At 37.4% G+C, this 13347-nt stretch overlaps 1 protein-coding gene across 18 annotated transcripts in view; it reads left to right on the top strand.

Moving 5' to 3' along the window:
• MYO18A (myosin XVIIIA) overlaps nt 1-13347 on the top strand; it is a 200433-nt gene that overhangs the window by 165829 nt on the left and 21257 nt on the right. For 14 of the 18 annotated variants that reach the window (XM_072430583.1, XM_072430544.1, XM_072430524.1 and 11 more), the window contains 6 exons: nt 2357-2473; nt 3870-3953; nt 11089-11226; nt 11784-11969; nt 12449-12588; nt 13105-13149. In XM_072430583.1, the coding sequence (XP_072286684.1) occupies nt 2357-2473; nt 3870-3953; nt 11089-11226; nt 11784-11969; nt 12449-12588; nt 13105-13149 (710 nt within the window). The remainder of the gene's footprint in view (nt 1-2356; nt 2474-3869; nt 3954-11088; nt 11227-11783; nt 11970-12448; nt 12589-13104; nt 13150-13347) is intronic. The other 4 variants (XM_072430591.1, XM_072430600.1, XM_072430603.1 and 1 more) reach the window with 1 other exon arrangement.

Below are 13347 nucleotides of genomic sequence, written 5' to 3'. Positions count from 1 at the left end.
CTTAATAAATTTTACTCTTTAGCTGTGTCCCGTTTTCTTCCCCCAGTAGTAATAAGATAGATGACAGCCAGGCCGAGCCAGGGAAGTCGTTTTGCTTTTGGAATGATGTGCTAATAGATTCATTAACTTTCTGAAGCCTGCATTATTCTCTTTATTAACGGCACCACCCCTCCCAAATCTAACACTCTCTCCTTCCAGCTGTAATGCAGCACAGATTTTTGGAAAATAAAAAACTTGCGGAAACATGTCTGGCTTTATTCTGATTCTTCTTTTCATTTTTTTAACCTGCAATGTGAAAAGAATAAACAGACATCTATTGTTTTTCATAGGTATCAAACCCTGAAAGTCAACTTTTTTATAAAGAAAATGTAAGGTGTGTTACAAAGAGCCAGGAAACAGGATTTGAATATATTGAAAATGGTCTGAAGCAGACAGCTAGGGGTCTGTTGATAAACAGTCTGTATAGCGATTTGTTCAATTAAAATTCTTGTTTTATCGTTGGGGGCATGAAAGGTATCAGGGAGACATACAGTTAGGTCCATAAATATTTGGACAGAGACAAGTTTTTTTTTTGGTTCCAATTTTGGTTCTGTACATTACCACAGTTAGTTTTAAATGAAACAACTCAGGTGCAGTTGAACTGCAGACTTTCAGCTTTAATTCAGTGGGTTGAACAAAAAAATTGCATAAAAATGTGAGGAACTAAAGCCTTTTTTTTAATACAATCACTTCATTTCAGGGGCTCATGGGCCGGTGTGGGTAATTCCTTTGTTATGTCATTATCAATTAAGCAGATAAAAGGCCTGGAGTTGATTTGAGGGGGGTTGCTTGTATTTGGAAGATTTTGCTGTGAACAGACAACATGGGGTCAAAGGAGCTCTCCATGCAGGTGAAACAAGCCATCCTTAAGCTAAAATAACAGAAAAAAACCATTTGAGAAATTGCTATAATATTAGGAGTAGCAAAATTCACAGTTTGGTACATCATGAGAAAGAAACAAAGCACTGGTGAACTCAGCAACGCCAAAAGACCTGCACGTCCATGGAAGACAGCAGTGGTGGATGATGGCAGAATCATTTCCATGATGAAAAGAAACCCCTTCACAACAGCCAACCAAGTGAACAACACTCTCCAGGAAGTAGGCGTATTCATAAAGAGAACAATGGCTAAATATGGAAGTAGTCTACCATAAAGAGAAGACTGCATGAAAGTAAATACAGAGGGTGCACTGCAAGGTGCAAGCCACTCATAAGCCTCAAGAAAAGAAAGGCTAGATTAGACTTTGCTAAAAACATCTAAAAAAGCCAGCACAGTCCCAGAAAAACATTCTTTGGACAGATGAAACCAAGATCAACCTTTACCAGAATGATGGCAAGAGAAAAGTATGGAGAAGGCGTGGAACAGCTCATGATCCAAAGCATACCACATCATCTGTAAAACATGGCTTAGGCAGTGTGATGGCATGGGCGTGCATGGCTGCCAGTGGCACTGGGACACTAATGGGAACTAATTGAGCATGCATTTCACTTGTTGAAGACTAATCATCTGACAGAAAGTCCCACAAACAAACAGCAACTGAAAGCCGCTGCAGTAAAGGCCTGGCAGAGCATTAAAAAGGAGGAACCCAGCATCTCGTGATGTCCATGAGTTTCAGCTTTTTAATTTGTCTAATCACTTTTGAGCCCCTGAAATGAAGTGATTGTGTTAAAAAAAAAAAAAAGCCCTTAGTTCCTCACATGTTTATGCAATCTTTTTGTTCAACCCACTGAATTAAAGCTGAAGGACTGCAGTTCAACTTCATCTGAGTTGTTTCATTTAAAATTAATCTTGGTAATGTACGGGACCAAAATTAGAAAAAAGTTGTCTCTGTCCAAATATGAATGTATCTAACTGTAGGTGAACATACACTGAATTGCACTACAAAGTCTAATGTCTGTGTCAATGTATATGTAATGTGTTGTGATCACAGCAAGCTCAGGACTAATAGCTTGAAGACATAACAGTCTAGTAGCATTATATTGGCAAAGAGTAATATGAATAGTCAGTAAGCTAAATTCGGTTTCTGCCTTACCTATTGGCTGGCAGCATACCTTATCCATGCAAATTCTGTCACTGGTATTATTGAGATATTTTATACTAATAATGCAGGTTGGATCTCTAAATATCAGAGAAACAACCGTTAAGAGTATCATCACCGGTCCAAAGATAGCTGCTTATTTCTTTAGTGTTTTATTGTATGTTCAAATATATAAAAATGCAACCTTCTAGTGAACTTGCTTGGTTATATTAGTTGTGGACTTTTTCATGCTGTTTCTTGAGTTCAATATAAATCATTTTTTATATTTTTGAATGGCAGTTGGACGAGCAAGTTAGCCGCCTGCAGAGAGAGAAGAATGATCTACAAAGCAGAATGGAAGAAGACCAGGAGGACATGAATGAGCTAATGAAGAAACATAAGGCAGCCGTGGCTCAGGTATCTGTGTTGTTATTACAATATACTTTTTACAGTGTCTACTGATGTTGAGTTCATTGATTGTGGAGAATTGTTAGTGACTACTTGAAAATATGAAAAACTCAGCCAAACAATAGTCTGTGAATGTGCCACTATAGGATTGCAAAGAAAGTAAATAAAGTGTCAAATTGGCCAGTAACTTCAAAAGCTTATCAGTTTATATAATTTCCCATGCAGTACAGTAGTTCTATATTAAACATTATTAAAATACTTAACAATTTCTTAAATTATATGATTAGAACATTTAAATTCAGGTAGCATGATTCTTATTGATCGTTTTTAAATGCACATGGGTATTTTGGATAGCTGCATTGAATGATTAAGCCTCACAGGTAGGATCTCAAATAGGATTTAACCCAGCTTGAGTTTAAATCCCACTCCAGATACTCTCTGTATGTAGGCTGTTCTTGCATATCTGCCAGGGTTCCTCAGGGCACTCCAGTTTTCTTGCACAACTTAGACACACAGCTAGGTAATTTGTTTCCTCCTTTAGTTATGTATGAGTTTACAATGAATACTAGTGTGTTAGCTCCTTTGTGGGATGGGGACCAATGTACATGGTTCCAATGTAATTTTTAGAGCCCTGGTCAAAGTTGGTAGCATAATATTATTAGAAATAAAAAAACAGAGGACACTATTATATGATTATTGAGTCATATTTACTGGCACCTATATGACCAGCCATAGTTGGTTGGCATTTAAACTTATGATATAAAGCTTGTGTGGCTTTAGGCAAATGCTGAGATGCATTTGGTCCTAAACAGAAGAAGTATTTTTAAATTTGACAAATTATGACAATTGTACAAATAGTATACCATCATTCAGACACTTCTTTTTAGTGCAGTAGCTTTTCATTTTTTGTTGTTACTGGCACTCCATAATTTTTTACAGGGGCTACCTCTGAAGTCATTTGTAGTTTATTGGCATTACTTGTTAGTCTTTATTTTTCCCATCAGTAGAGAGCTCTGCTAGTGATGTTCCCAAGGGAATAAAAGTTCGGTATATCGCTGTAGACCAGCCATAGGTCACACCCTGCAGCTTCCAGGATGCCGTGTTATGTTCCGTGCTTTGCTTGTTTGAGCAGAAGTCGTCTCACACAAAACTTTTCTGTGGAAACATCCAATTTAATTCAATGCACAACTTTGTCAACAGATTAACTGCTTGTGATGTAAATAAAGGGGATTGATTTTTTTGCTTTGGCCCAGTTAACTGAGCTTGGGAACCAGGGAGTGAGCAGAGCTTGTCTTTTTTCATAGGACTGCTTTTCAATACATTTTTCAATGCTTTTAGTAAAAAAAAAAAAAAAATCTTTTTTTCACTATTCAATCCTCTGAAACCTGTCATTTTTTTTCCACAGTCCTCTCGAGACCTGGCGCAGATTAATGACCTGCAGACTCAACTGGAGGAGGCCAGTAAAGAAAAGCAAGAGATGCAGGAAAAGGTAAGGGACGCTTTCCTACCCTTAATAACTGGTGTAAACAGTAATTAGGGCAATGTGTTTATGGTAATCAGTGTATTTATTACATGCATGTATGTTTTGTGGTGACTTGTGCTTATACATTGACTAGCAATTTAGTATGTGCCATCATTGTTGCTATAGCTATATTCTTATTCCTTTACTAATCTGCTAAAAATACTATTTATATGAAATTTTGGTTTTTATAAATAAACTGTACTGGTTGCCCGCATAACACTGTGTTCATGGACAACTGTAGGCTTTCTTAAGGTCAAACTTTGTATGAAGACCTCTGTACTTATAAAGAGTAGAGGGGGGCACTGCTCAATCCATTTTGTATAAAATGTGTTTTTGAGCTATTTAAAGCAGATACAAGGATGCGGACAAACATCTAATCTCTAATCTAATGAATATTCTCAGCTCTGCTATGTTCACCTCAACAAACTAGATGACCCCACCCTTCCCTATGTTATAAGGATAAGGCAAGCAAGAGGTGTTCTAAAGCACATGTTAGGAGCAAGGGTCACAATGCTACTTCTCCTTAGATGCAGTACAGTAGATGAGAATTTCATATTAGACCAGGATCTTCTCCAGATTATTTCTATCCACGATACTATGTCAGTGGCCTGTCTTGATCCTGCTAGGGTTTGGGAGAAATCTTGTGAATTGAGACCCGCCCCACTTTACTTATAATGCTTTTGGAGTGTAATAGGAATTTAAAACCAGCCAACCAACTAGCAGCCTATCCAGCCTATACTAAACTCTTTATGGCTGATTTACAACTAGTCTGATTTAAAGCTGCATTCTTTCTTTGACCATTCTATGCCTGAATGTCAGGTTGATCTGGTCAAACCAAGGCTCCAACACTTTTGAATGGAGTTAGAGCTTGTTTGCTACCTATAGCAAACATTCTTACTGGTCGATCACTGGCCAGCTGACGCCATTAATACCATGACAGGTAAAGCAGTTTGCCTGATCCGAGAGTTTGTACCTATGGAGACAATTAGTGCTGCTGCACAAATGTGTACCTACTAACAATATAATTAGAAAATAGCCAGATTAAAGACCCATAATTTAATTTTGTTCCCGAATATTTTTAGACCGCCTGCTCCAAAATCACCCTTTCAAAGTTGCTCTATTTGGATAGCCTAGAAGTACTAGTTAAATATGGAATCTTGTTTCATGTTTCAGGAAGTCAATATTTGTATAAATGATGAGAGTTTGCTGTAGAAAGTGTAGATAATGACTACATACAGATTTATTATGCCTAATAACTGCAGTTGTGTAGAAAGCTTGGGAATAATTTTGATAAAACTTGAAACACATAATTGCTTTGAAAGTAGAACCTTTTATCATTTCAGAAGGACTTTTATCTACTTTTTAACTTAATTACTACACAAGTCATAGCAAGATTGTGAATGCAGACAGAGGTCACAATTGACTGTATCTTTATTAATGCAATTAGAACACGTAGGACATAGAATGAATACAAGTGGATTGTAGTATATGTACTTGTAGTTTGTAGACTTTCTACTGTTATCCCCACACTGCAGTATTTTAATATTTCTTTAAATGTCTCTTGCGGGGATAATCAATAAAACTGCAGGAAAGGAAGAACTGAGATATTCTCAATAGCAGCCAATCACGTTTCTTTTTCCTCTTAAAAAAAAATTACCACCTTATAATGTTCTTTCCTCCATTGCACAGTGGCCTTGTTAATGTAGTGAAGTTGTGTATGTTTTTTTTTTTTTGTTGTTTTTTTTTTTAGTCAGCAATAATATTGTGTTGTGCTTAATTCAGCAAGTTACAATGCAATGTAACATAGCCTGTCTAGCAGTTACACTGCACCTGAAAATGGCTTTAATTTCCCAAATGTATTCAGTGCTTCTAATAGCAACAGACGCCTGAAATGTGTTTATAATAAGCTCTTGTGAATGACGTTAGGAAGACATTTTGTTTTCAGATGTCAGATGCCTTTACATGTGCTATTTATGATGGCAGTTGGAAACATTTTAAACCCAACCTGGGAATTATGAGCCCATTTGAAGGGAACAAAGCATAAGAATCATATTGAAGTCAGCCCCTACAACATGTATACTCCCACTTTCACTGCCCTGCCACTCCATATGAAATCCTGTATAACATCCAAGCCAAACCTCTTGATGCCTAAACAGAGCAGGGAGCTCTCCACCCTACCCCATGTAGCCACGTTAATCACCCCTTTTGTCCTCAGCATGTCATAGCTGGGGTGACCTGAATTGCCAGCTATTGCTCAGCTCTGCTGACATTCAGTTTCATGCAGTGAAGGGTTGAAGGTAATATGATGACAAAGAGGCAGCATACCAAAGGAATAGTCTCTTCTAAGCTTTTGGTGCTCTTCTAACATTAAACAATAAATGTGTACACAGAAAAATCCCATATGCAGAGACTGCCTACATGCATGGCTGTGCTGGCATACTGCTTATGTTTTCATGTTTTCTGACACTTTATCAAAGTAACGGCACTTGTGATGTCATGTATGGATTGGACAGTTCAGTAAAATTCAAGTCATGTCTGATCCCTGTGTCAAACGTGGCTCTTTCATGCTGGAGTAGAGGAAGATCTGAGCAGTATCACTGGAGCTGCCATACTGTTAGATAAAGCGTAGGGGTAATTTATTTTTTTTCAACGTGTACCCTTTCTATGCAGTACTCTTTAAATAAATTCTGATGTTACAGGGTTCATCCTAAGTGTATAATAGGAACCTGTGAGTATCAGAAATGATGACCCCACCTACTTGAACCCCAACATGCAGGAAGCAAACAATAATGCTTTTTTTTTAGTTTTTTTTTTTTTTAAGTAAATCCCTTCCAGAAGTTCTAGCTTGATTTATTCAGCCAATTAACAATTGTGACATATCCTTTCCTAACCCTGAAAATAACCTGCTAATTGTTACTTTTTGGCAGTTACCATCCATTTGCAATTGACATTTTGACGAAACATAGTACTTGATTGAAAAGCGCTAAGCAAACATTATTACGCTAATGCAAATTGTGACATCGACCCCTAAGTTTCAATCTAATGAGGCATAGTATAATCTATGATTACACATATCTCAGATGTCAGGGTGAGCCTTAGAGGGCTCGTGGGTGCTAAGCCCAAAAGATTGATCCATAAATCTATGCATTCATATATTAAACTGCATCATTAATTTAGAGTGTTGTGGTCACTGCCTCTGTATTTTCAGTTGAGCCAGGAGAAAAAATTACTCAGCTGGAAGAAATGATTTGCTGGGATGCAGAATTAATGTGTATGCTTTTCAGGTGATGAGCAGCCACAGGCTGAAGATATGTTTTGCATAATATATTATTCTTGTATTGTTTGCTTAACTCTAATTCAAACCTGATGCTGAAATGTGCAGTACAGTGATGGAGATGTATGCTGCCTTTGGCAAAATCTCCACAGGGTGGAATGGTCAGCATTTTATAAGCAACATATGTGGTCTTGCCTACATGTCGTTTATGCTAAAACATCCATGTTCCTCTGAGCTGTTGGCTGCAAGTAGGTTTTAAACAGTTACTTAGGCTAAAACACATGTTGCTTTATTTATAAAATCCAATAATGATCATCAATAGAAACTTCAATAAAATGACCAAACAGGAAGCCGGCAGTTGATAGGAAAATACAGCTGCCTTTAATGACAGGTTTATCTGAAATATCTGATACACTCCTAAACCATTAAAATGTGTTAATTATATTCTTTATATGAGCTGTGAGAGAGGGTATAGTGTATTTAAAGTGAGAGAATTATTGCTTTCTTTTTTCAAATCTGACATCTGAAATTGAACTTATAGATAGAGGCCTGCCAAAGAACAACTAACTAGCAAATACCACACCCCAAAGTCTAGACTTGTATCAGGGACCCCTATATAGATGAAGGGGTCACACTGATAGCAGGGTTTTAAATGTACTATTAACATTATTTATTTTTTTTTTTTACTGTAACACTGAAGCAGATTAGTTCTTCGAAACATGTTGAATGACAAAATTCTTTCAGCCTGATTCTCAGGATTTTGGGAGAAGAAATTACATAATATATATATTTCATTGTCGTAGTAGTGTTCTGTTTAATGGCCATTGTGGCCCTTTGATGAAATAAATGTTATGTGTGTTATATGTTTTTACTGTGCATAATTTTAATAATGTACAGTGTTCTCCCCAGCCTCTTTTAACTGGGTGAACCATCCTGCACTTTTCAGTAACCACCCGGCTGTTTGTAGGTGGTTGATGAGTAGCTGGGTCACAATACAGGGGTCACCACCCAGCTACAATTTCTTTCCACCAAGCTTAAAAAAATTTGGGTTGAACACTGATGTCATAGTAATAAAATATGTAGTAATAATAAAAATGTTACATTTTTTAATTATCCATGTTGGTGTGTACCTTTAAAACCCCCACTCTCAATGTAATCCCTTCACCTATATAAGGATTCAATGTCCTTGAATCTGCTGACATTTGACTATTACACCTACTATATGGCCACAGTATGATAATACACCTCTAAATTGGTGAGTTCAGGTGATATAGTATGCAAAGACATTTTACACCCCAAACTTTGTGACTGCATTTTGGACAAGATCATTTTTTTGTTCAGCATGACTCCTTCCCGTTTACAAAGCTAACTCCATAAAGACATGGTATGTTGAGTTTTCTTTGGGGAAACTAGAATGGCTCACATGGATCCCTGACCTCTAACCTATTGAACTCTGTTGGCATAAATTGGAATGACAATTACAAGCTAGGTCTGCAGAGACCCTAAATTGCTGGGCAGACTGCTTCTGTACTAGATAAATTTTAGGCTCCTAAACTGTTTTTTTTTTCTTCAAGTGTATTTATCTGTCCCATTTAGTGGATGATACAGAGAAGAAATCACTCTATGACCTTTTTTCAAGTTCATGCATGCAGTTCTTTCATTTAATATATTTGTTGTTGGTAATTAAGAGCTGTGTTAGTGAAACTAAGTAAATAAAGAGCATTAAGTAATTCCCAGTCAATATCCTGGAAGGGAAAGGGGTGGGGGGCAGACACTTCTTCAGTGGTGGATTAATGTAGGCTTGAAGAATGAAAGAGTCAATATCTTATAGATTTTTCTCTTTGTCTTTTCTGTACATTATTCCTTCCTAACTGAACCCTTCTTTTTAATTTCCTTGCACATGATTAATCTTTTGTTTTTCTCATTGCATCACATTAAAGTGAGAGTCCCAAGTACCCAAAGGGCTTATTCACACTCCAGCCACACTGTTTTTGTGTATGTTGGTATGCTTTGCCATTCTTTCTAAATCGCAAAATAAAACACCACGGCACACCACATCACACCGCATAGATATGAGTGCTTTGTGCATTACAAATCTGTGTGTTAAAAATAGTGCAGGTGTAATTTTTAATGCAGACATGGTAAAATGGTCCATTCATTTTTAATGCATTGCACATTACCCATGGAAACATCTCCATTATGTTGGGTATGAGCATTAGGGCAAGTGAATGTCCTGTCAGTCCTATTCATTAGGTTTGGTTATACTAAGATGTTTTATTCCCCTACCGAGATACCTTTTATAATCATTTTTTATTTCCTAGCTTTTGCCTGCTTTCTTTTTCATACTAACCACCTCCCTAGCAAACCTCTACTTACTGTTCCAGTTCCCGGACTTCTTTTGGTTTTTATTTTTCTGACTTCGTTCATGGCCTCTGTACTTTTTTGTCTTTTACCCCATCTGCTAGCTTTTTCCTTGTCGGTAATCTATTTGAATTCCCTCTAAAATCCTTTATTTTATCTCCTTTATCTCCTTTTGCTTCTGATGTTATTCCCACCCTACCTTGGCATTAATGACAATGTTTATTTTAAGCCAGGCTCAAGTAAACTAGCTATGCCACAACAGTCTGTTCTGAAGCTTTATGCACACACTTCAGATAATTAACACCCAAGTAGAACAAACTTGCTTGTCTCGGGCAAAAATCTGACATGTGTGCAGCCGTTCCCTAACAATTGTTCATCAGTCCACCCTGACAGATTACAGAATGACAGATCAAGAACAACCACTGTGCTTTCCTATGGTGGTGAACACAGCAGGGTGCAACTTGCGCATCCTCCTTCCCTCCCTCTGCATTAAATAGATCAGCAATTTGTTTATAGTGTTCATTGTTTGATCTGTCACTGGAAATGATCACAAGAGATCCCGTGACAGTAATTTGATGTCTATTTGACTTATTAAAAAAGGAGCCTCTTTGCACTCATAGGATTGGGGGCCAGGTAGTTTCCTAACTACACTAAACATCTGAATTCATTGCTTTTCTGGGTATAGGGATTTTTTAAACTTTGTCCTATTATGCAGTGCTTGAGTAACCACTTATTTAGTATGAACACTATCATATTGTGACACTGCCTGGTGTCACTTTATCAAACCTTTCTTTGCTCCAACTCCATTGGACACAGTGCTTAAACAGGGTGAGAACTGCACAGCAATGTATGGGGGTATAACGTAGAAAAGGGGATTGAAAGTGGGTGTCTCCTTGACAGATTAACAAGTACCAGAACCCCCATATATAGGCAAGGTTAAGGTAATTGGCATTGCAGAAGTCAACAACAAAATAGGTTTTACCATCTTCCACTACAGTCATTTCTATAGCGTTTATTTAAAATAACTGAGAATCTTTTTCTGTGATCTCTTTTCATACATCGTCATATGTATAATGACATTGTTACAAATAAAATATGTACATAGTTACATTGACCAGTTACAGTGTTACAGTGTCCAGTGATCTGTATGTGATCAGTAATGGCTGACCACTGAATTATTACAAATACAAAAGGTAACACTCTCCTCTAAAAGAGGGTATTTGCATAATCAGATCAGCTACCATGCTGTTTAGTGTAGTTAATAAAGCAAAAAATGCCACAGTTCATTTTAGGACAATCGTCACGGGAGCTAGTAAAGGCATTTTCTCCTCTTATGTTCGCTCTTTTAAAAATGGAACAATGCAAATACTTACTAAAATATCAGTCAGGGGGTTGTAAATGCAGTATAATGGCGGATTTTCTTTGCATGTTTGGTAGTTTCAATAACACATGATTCTCGTTGTACAGTTACAAGGCTTGCAGAGTCAGCTGGAGTTCCTGGAGCAGTCTATGGTGGATAAATCTGTCGTAAGCAGACAAGAGGCCAAAATCCGAGAACTGGAAACGCGGTTAGAATTTGAAAGAACACAAGTTAAGCGCATGGAGGTGAGAAGAGTCCCTGATCCTTTTTCTGAATGGTTTCAGATCATATTTGGTTGTGTTAGTATGATTTGCTTGCACCTGTGCTCAGCTGAGCCATGTTCCAATAAACAAATCAGGTGTCCGTATATTCTGCAGCTTTTTGTGTAGTCCTACTAAGAGTGATCTGGCAGTACCCTGAATACTGGGTATATTATCCTGGCCCTAACCAGCAGAGGTTTAATAATCCCCAAATGCGGCACCAGCTTTTAAACTTGGAACCTATGCAACACAGGTGCTTTTAAAGGGTCCTTGTGCAAACTCTAGATCTCCAATATGTAAATTTACATTTTGGGAGGAATGTGGTAATCATGATAGCATTTAAAGGGTTAACACAAGCGCATGGCTACAATAGTCCAGGCAGTGTTTGAGAAGTGAGAAAACCTGGAACCACAACAGGTAATATCTAAATGGCTGGCTGAAGCACAGAGGAATGTATTGAGCCAATAATTTCTCTTACATGTGACAGTCTTTGAATCAAGATGGAGTACCATATTCACAGTCTGATGCTCTTCTTCATACAGAGTTTGGTTGCTCGGTTAAAAGAAAACATAGAGAAGCTGACAGAAGAGCGTGATCAGCGAGCCGCTGCTGAGAACCGTGAAAAGGAGCAAAATAAGAGGATACAACGTCAGATCAGAGACATGAAGGAGGAAATGACAGAACTGGCCAAAAAAGAGGCAGAAGCTAGCCGCAAAAAACATGAACTGGTAAATCTAGATGTTCTTCTACAGTATGCTTTCATATTGCTTTGCTGTTTAGGGCTACATTTGTTGAAAGTGAACCTGTTGCATAAACACTGTTGCAGCCTTTGCTTTATGAACCAATGAAGTATCTGCCATCTGCTAGAAAGGCATAAGTTATTCGTAGGGTATAGGTTTCCTAATGATGTCACATGTCAACCTACCATAAATATAAGTGTGTATGAATTGGTATCAAATCTATGATAACATGTACTACATTTTATTAACCACAAAACAGTAGCTTTATATCAATGGTATATACACTGGGACAGTAACAGAGTTTCAAATTAAAAATAATAAAGTTAATAAGCTTTATGACTTCTAATGACAGCAAATACTGACTGGTGATCAGCAATGCTCATATGACACCACTGGTAATGCTTACTGCTTTGTTAAGTATATGGTATATGGTAACACTGGAAAAATTTGTATATCATTTTCTGCAGGAGATGGATCTTGAAAGCTTGGAAGCTGCAAATCAAAGTTTGCAATCGGATCTAAAACTTGCCTTTAAACGTATTGGGGATCTTCAAGCCGCCATTGAAGATGAAATGGAGAGCGATGATAATGAAGACCTCATTAACAGGTAGCAAGACTTTTTGACTCTTTTATGTTGGTGAAAAACATTGCATTTTTAGTAATAGCAGAAATGTAATCTAATAATAAATGTAGTTTGTTACAAAATTTGATCCAAATTTTCAGCCATGTTGAAAACATATCCACAAAATTTTGATTACACTATTGGATCCCAGTCACAGTTGTTCCAGTTTTCATCACTTTGTGCTAATCATCAGCTCATCCTGCAAGTGATTGTTTGTGAAGGGGCCCACTGGGTTTTAGAAATATTGGACTTTAGTTATAAGTGACAACAGAGGGAACATTGACTCAGGCCGCGTTCGACGAGATAGTCATGTTTTCTTTTTGCATTATAGAAAAACAAAAAAAAATAAATTATTGGTTGATGTTGAGCCTTATGACCTGCCTGAACTATACCTTTTACAGACACTTTGATAAATGGCACCCATTGCTGTTCCATTATTCATGTTGCTTTTCTTCTTCATCTGACACTTTCTCATGTTTTATTTTATTTCCATGTTTTCAGTCTACAGGACATGGTGACCAAGTATCATAAACGCAAGAACAAAAAGTGAGGACATGGTGTTAAGTCATAATTTTAAATTGCCCTTACCTTCAGCATGCATTAAGCAACATTAACCCCCTTTTCCAATATCGTCCTTGAAAAGATCCCTTACATAACTGCATGGTTCCTCTCTGACCCAGACATGCGCATGTCTGTTTCATTAATCCCATTGACTGTGTTATAAAGTTTTCTCCTTTCAAATGT

Source organism: Pyxicephalus adspersus, chromosome 1 (assembly GCF_032062135.1).
Source record: "Pyxicephalus adspersus chromosome 1, UCB_Pads_2.0, whole genome shotgun sequence".
NCBI lineage: Eukaryota > Metazoa > Chordata > Amphibia > Anura > Pyxicephalidae > Pyxicephalus > Pyxicephalus adspersus.
This window is presented reverse-complemented; position numbering and strand designations above follow the sequence as displayed.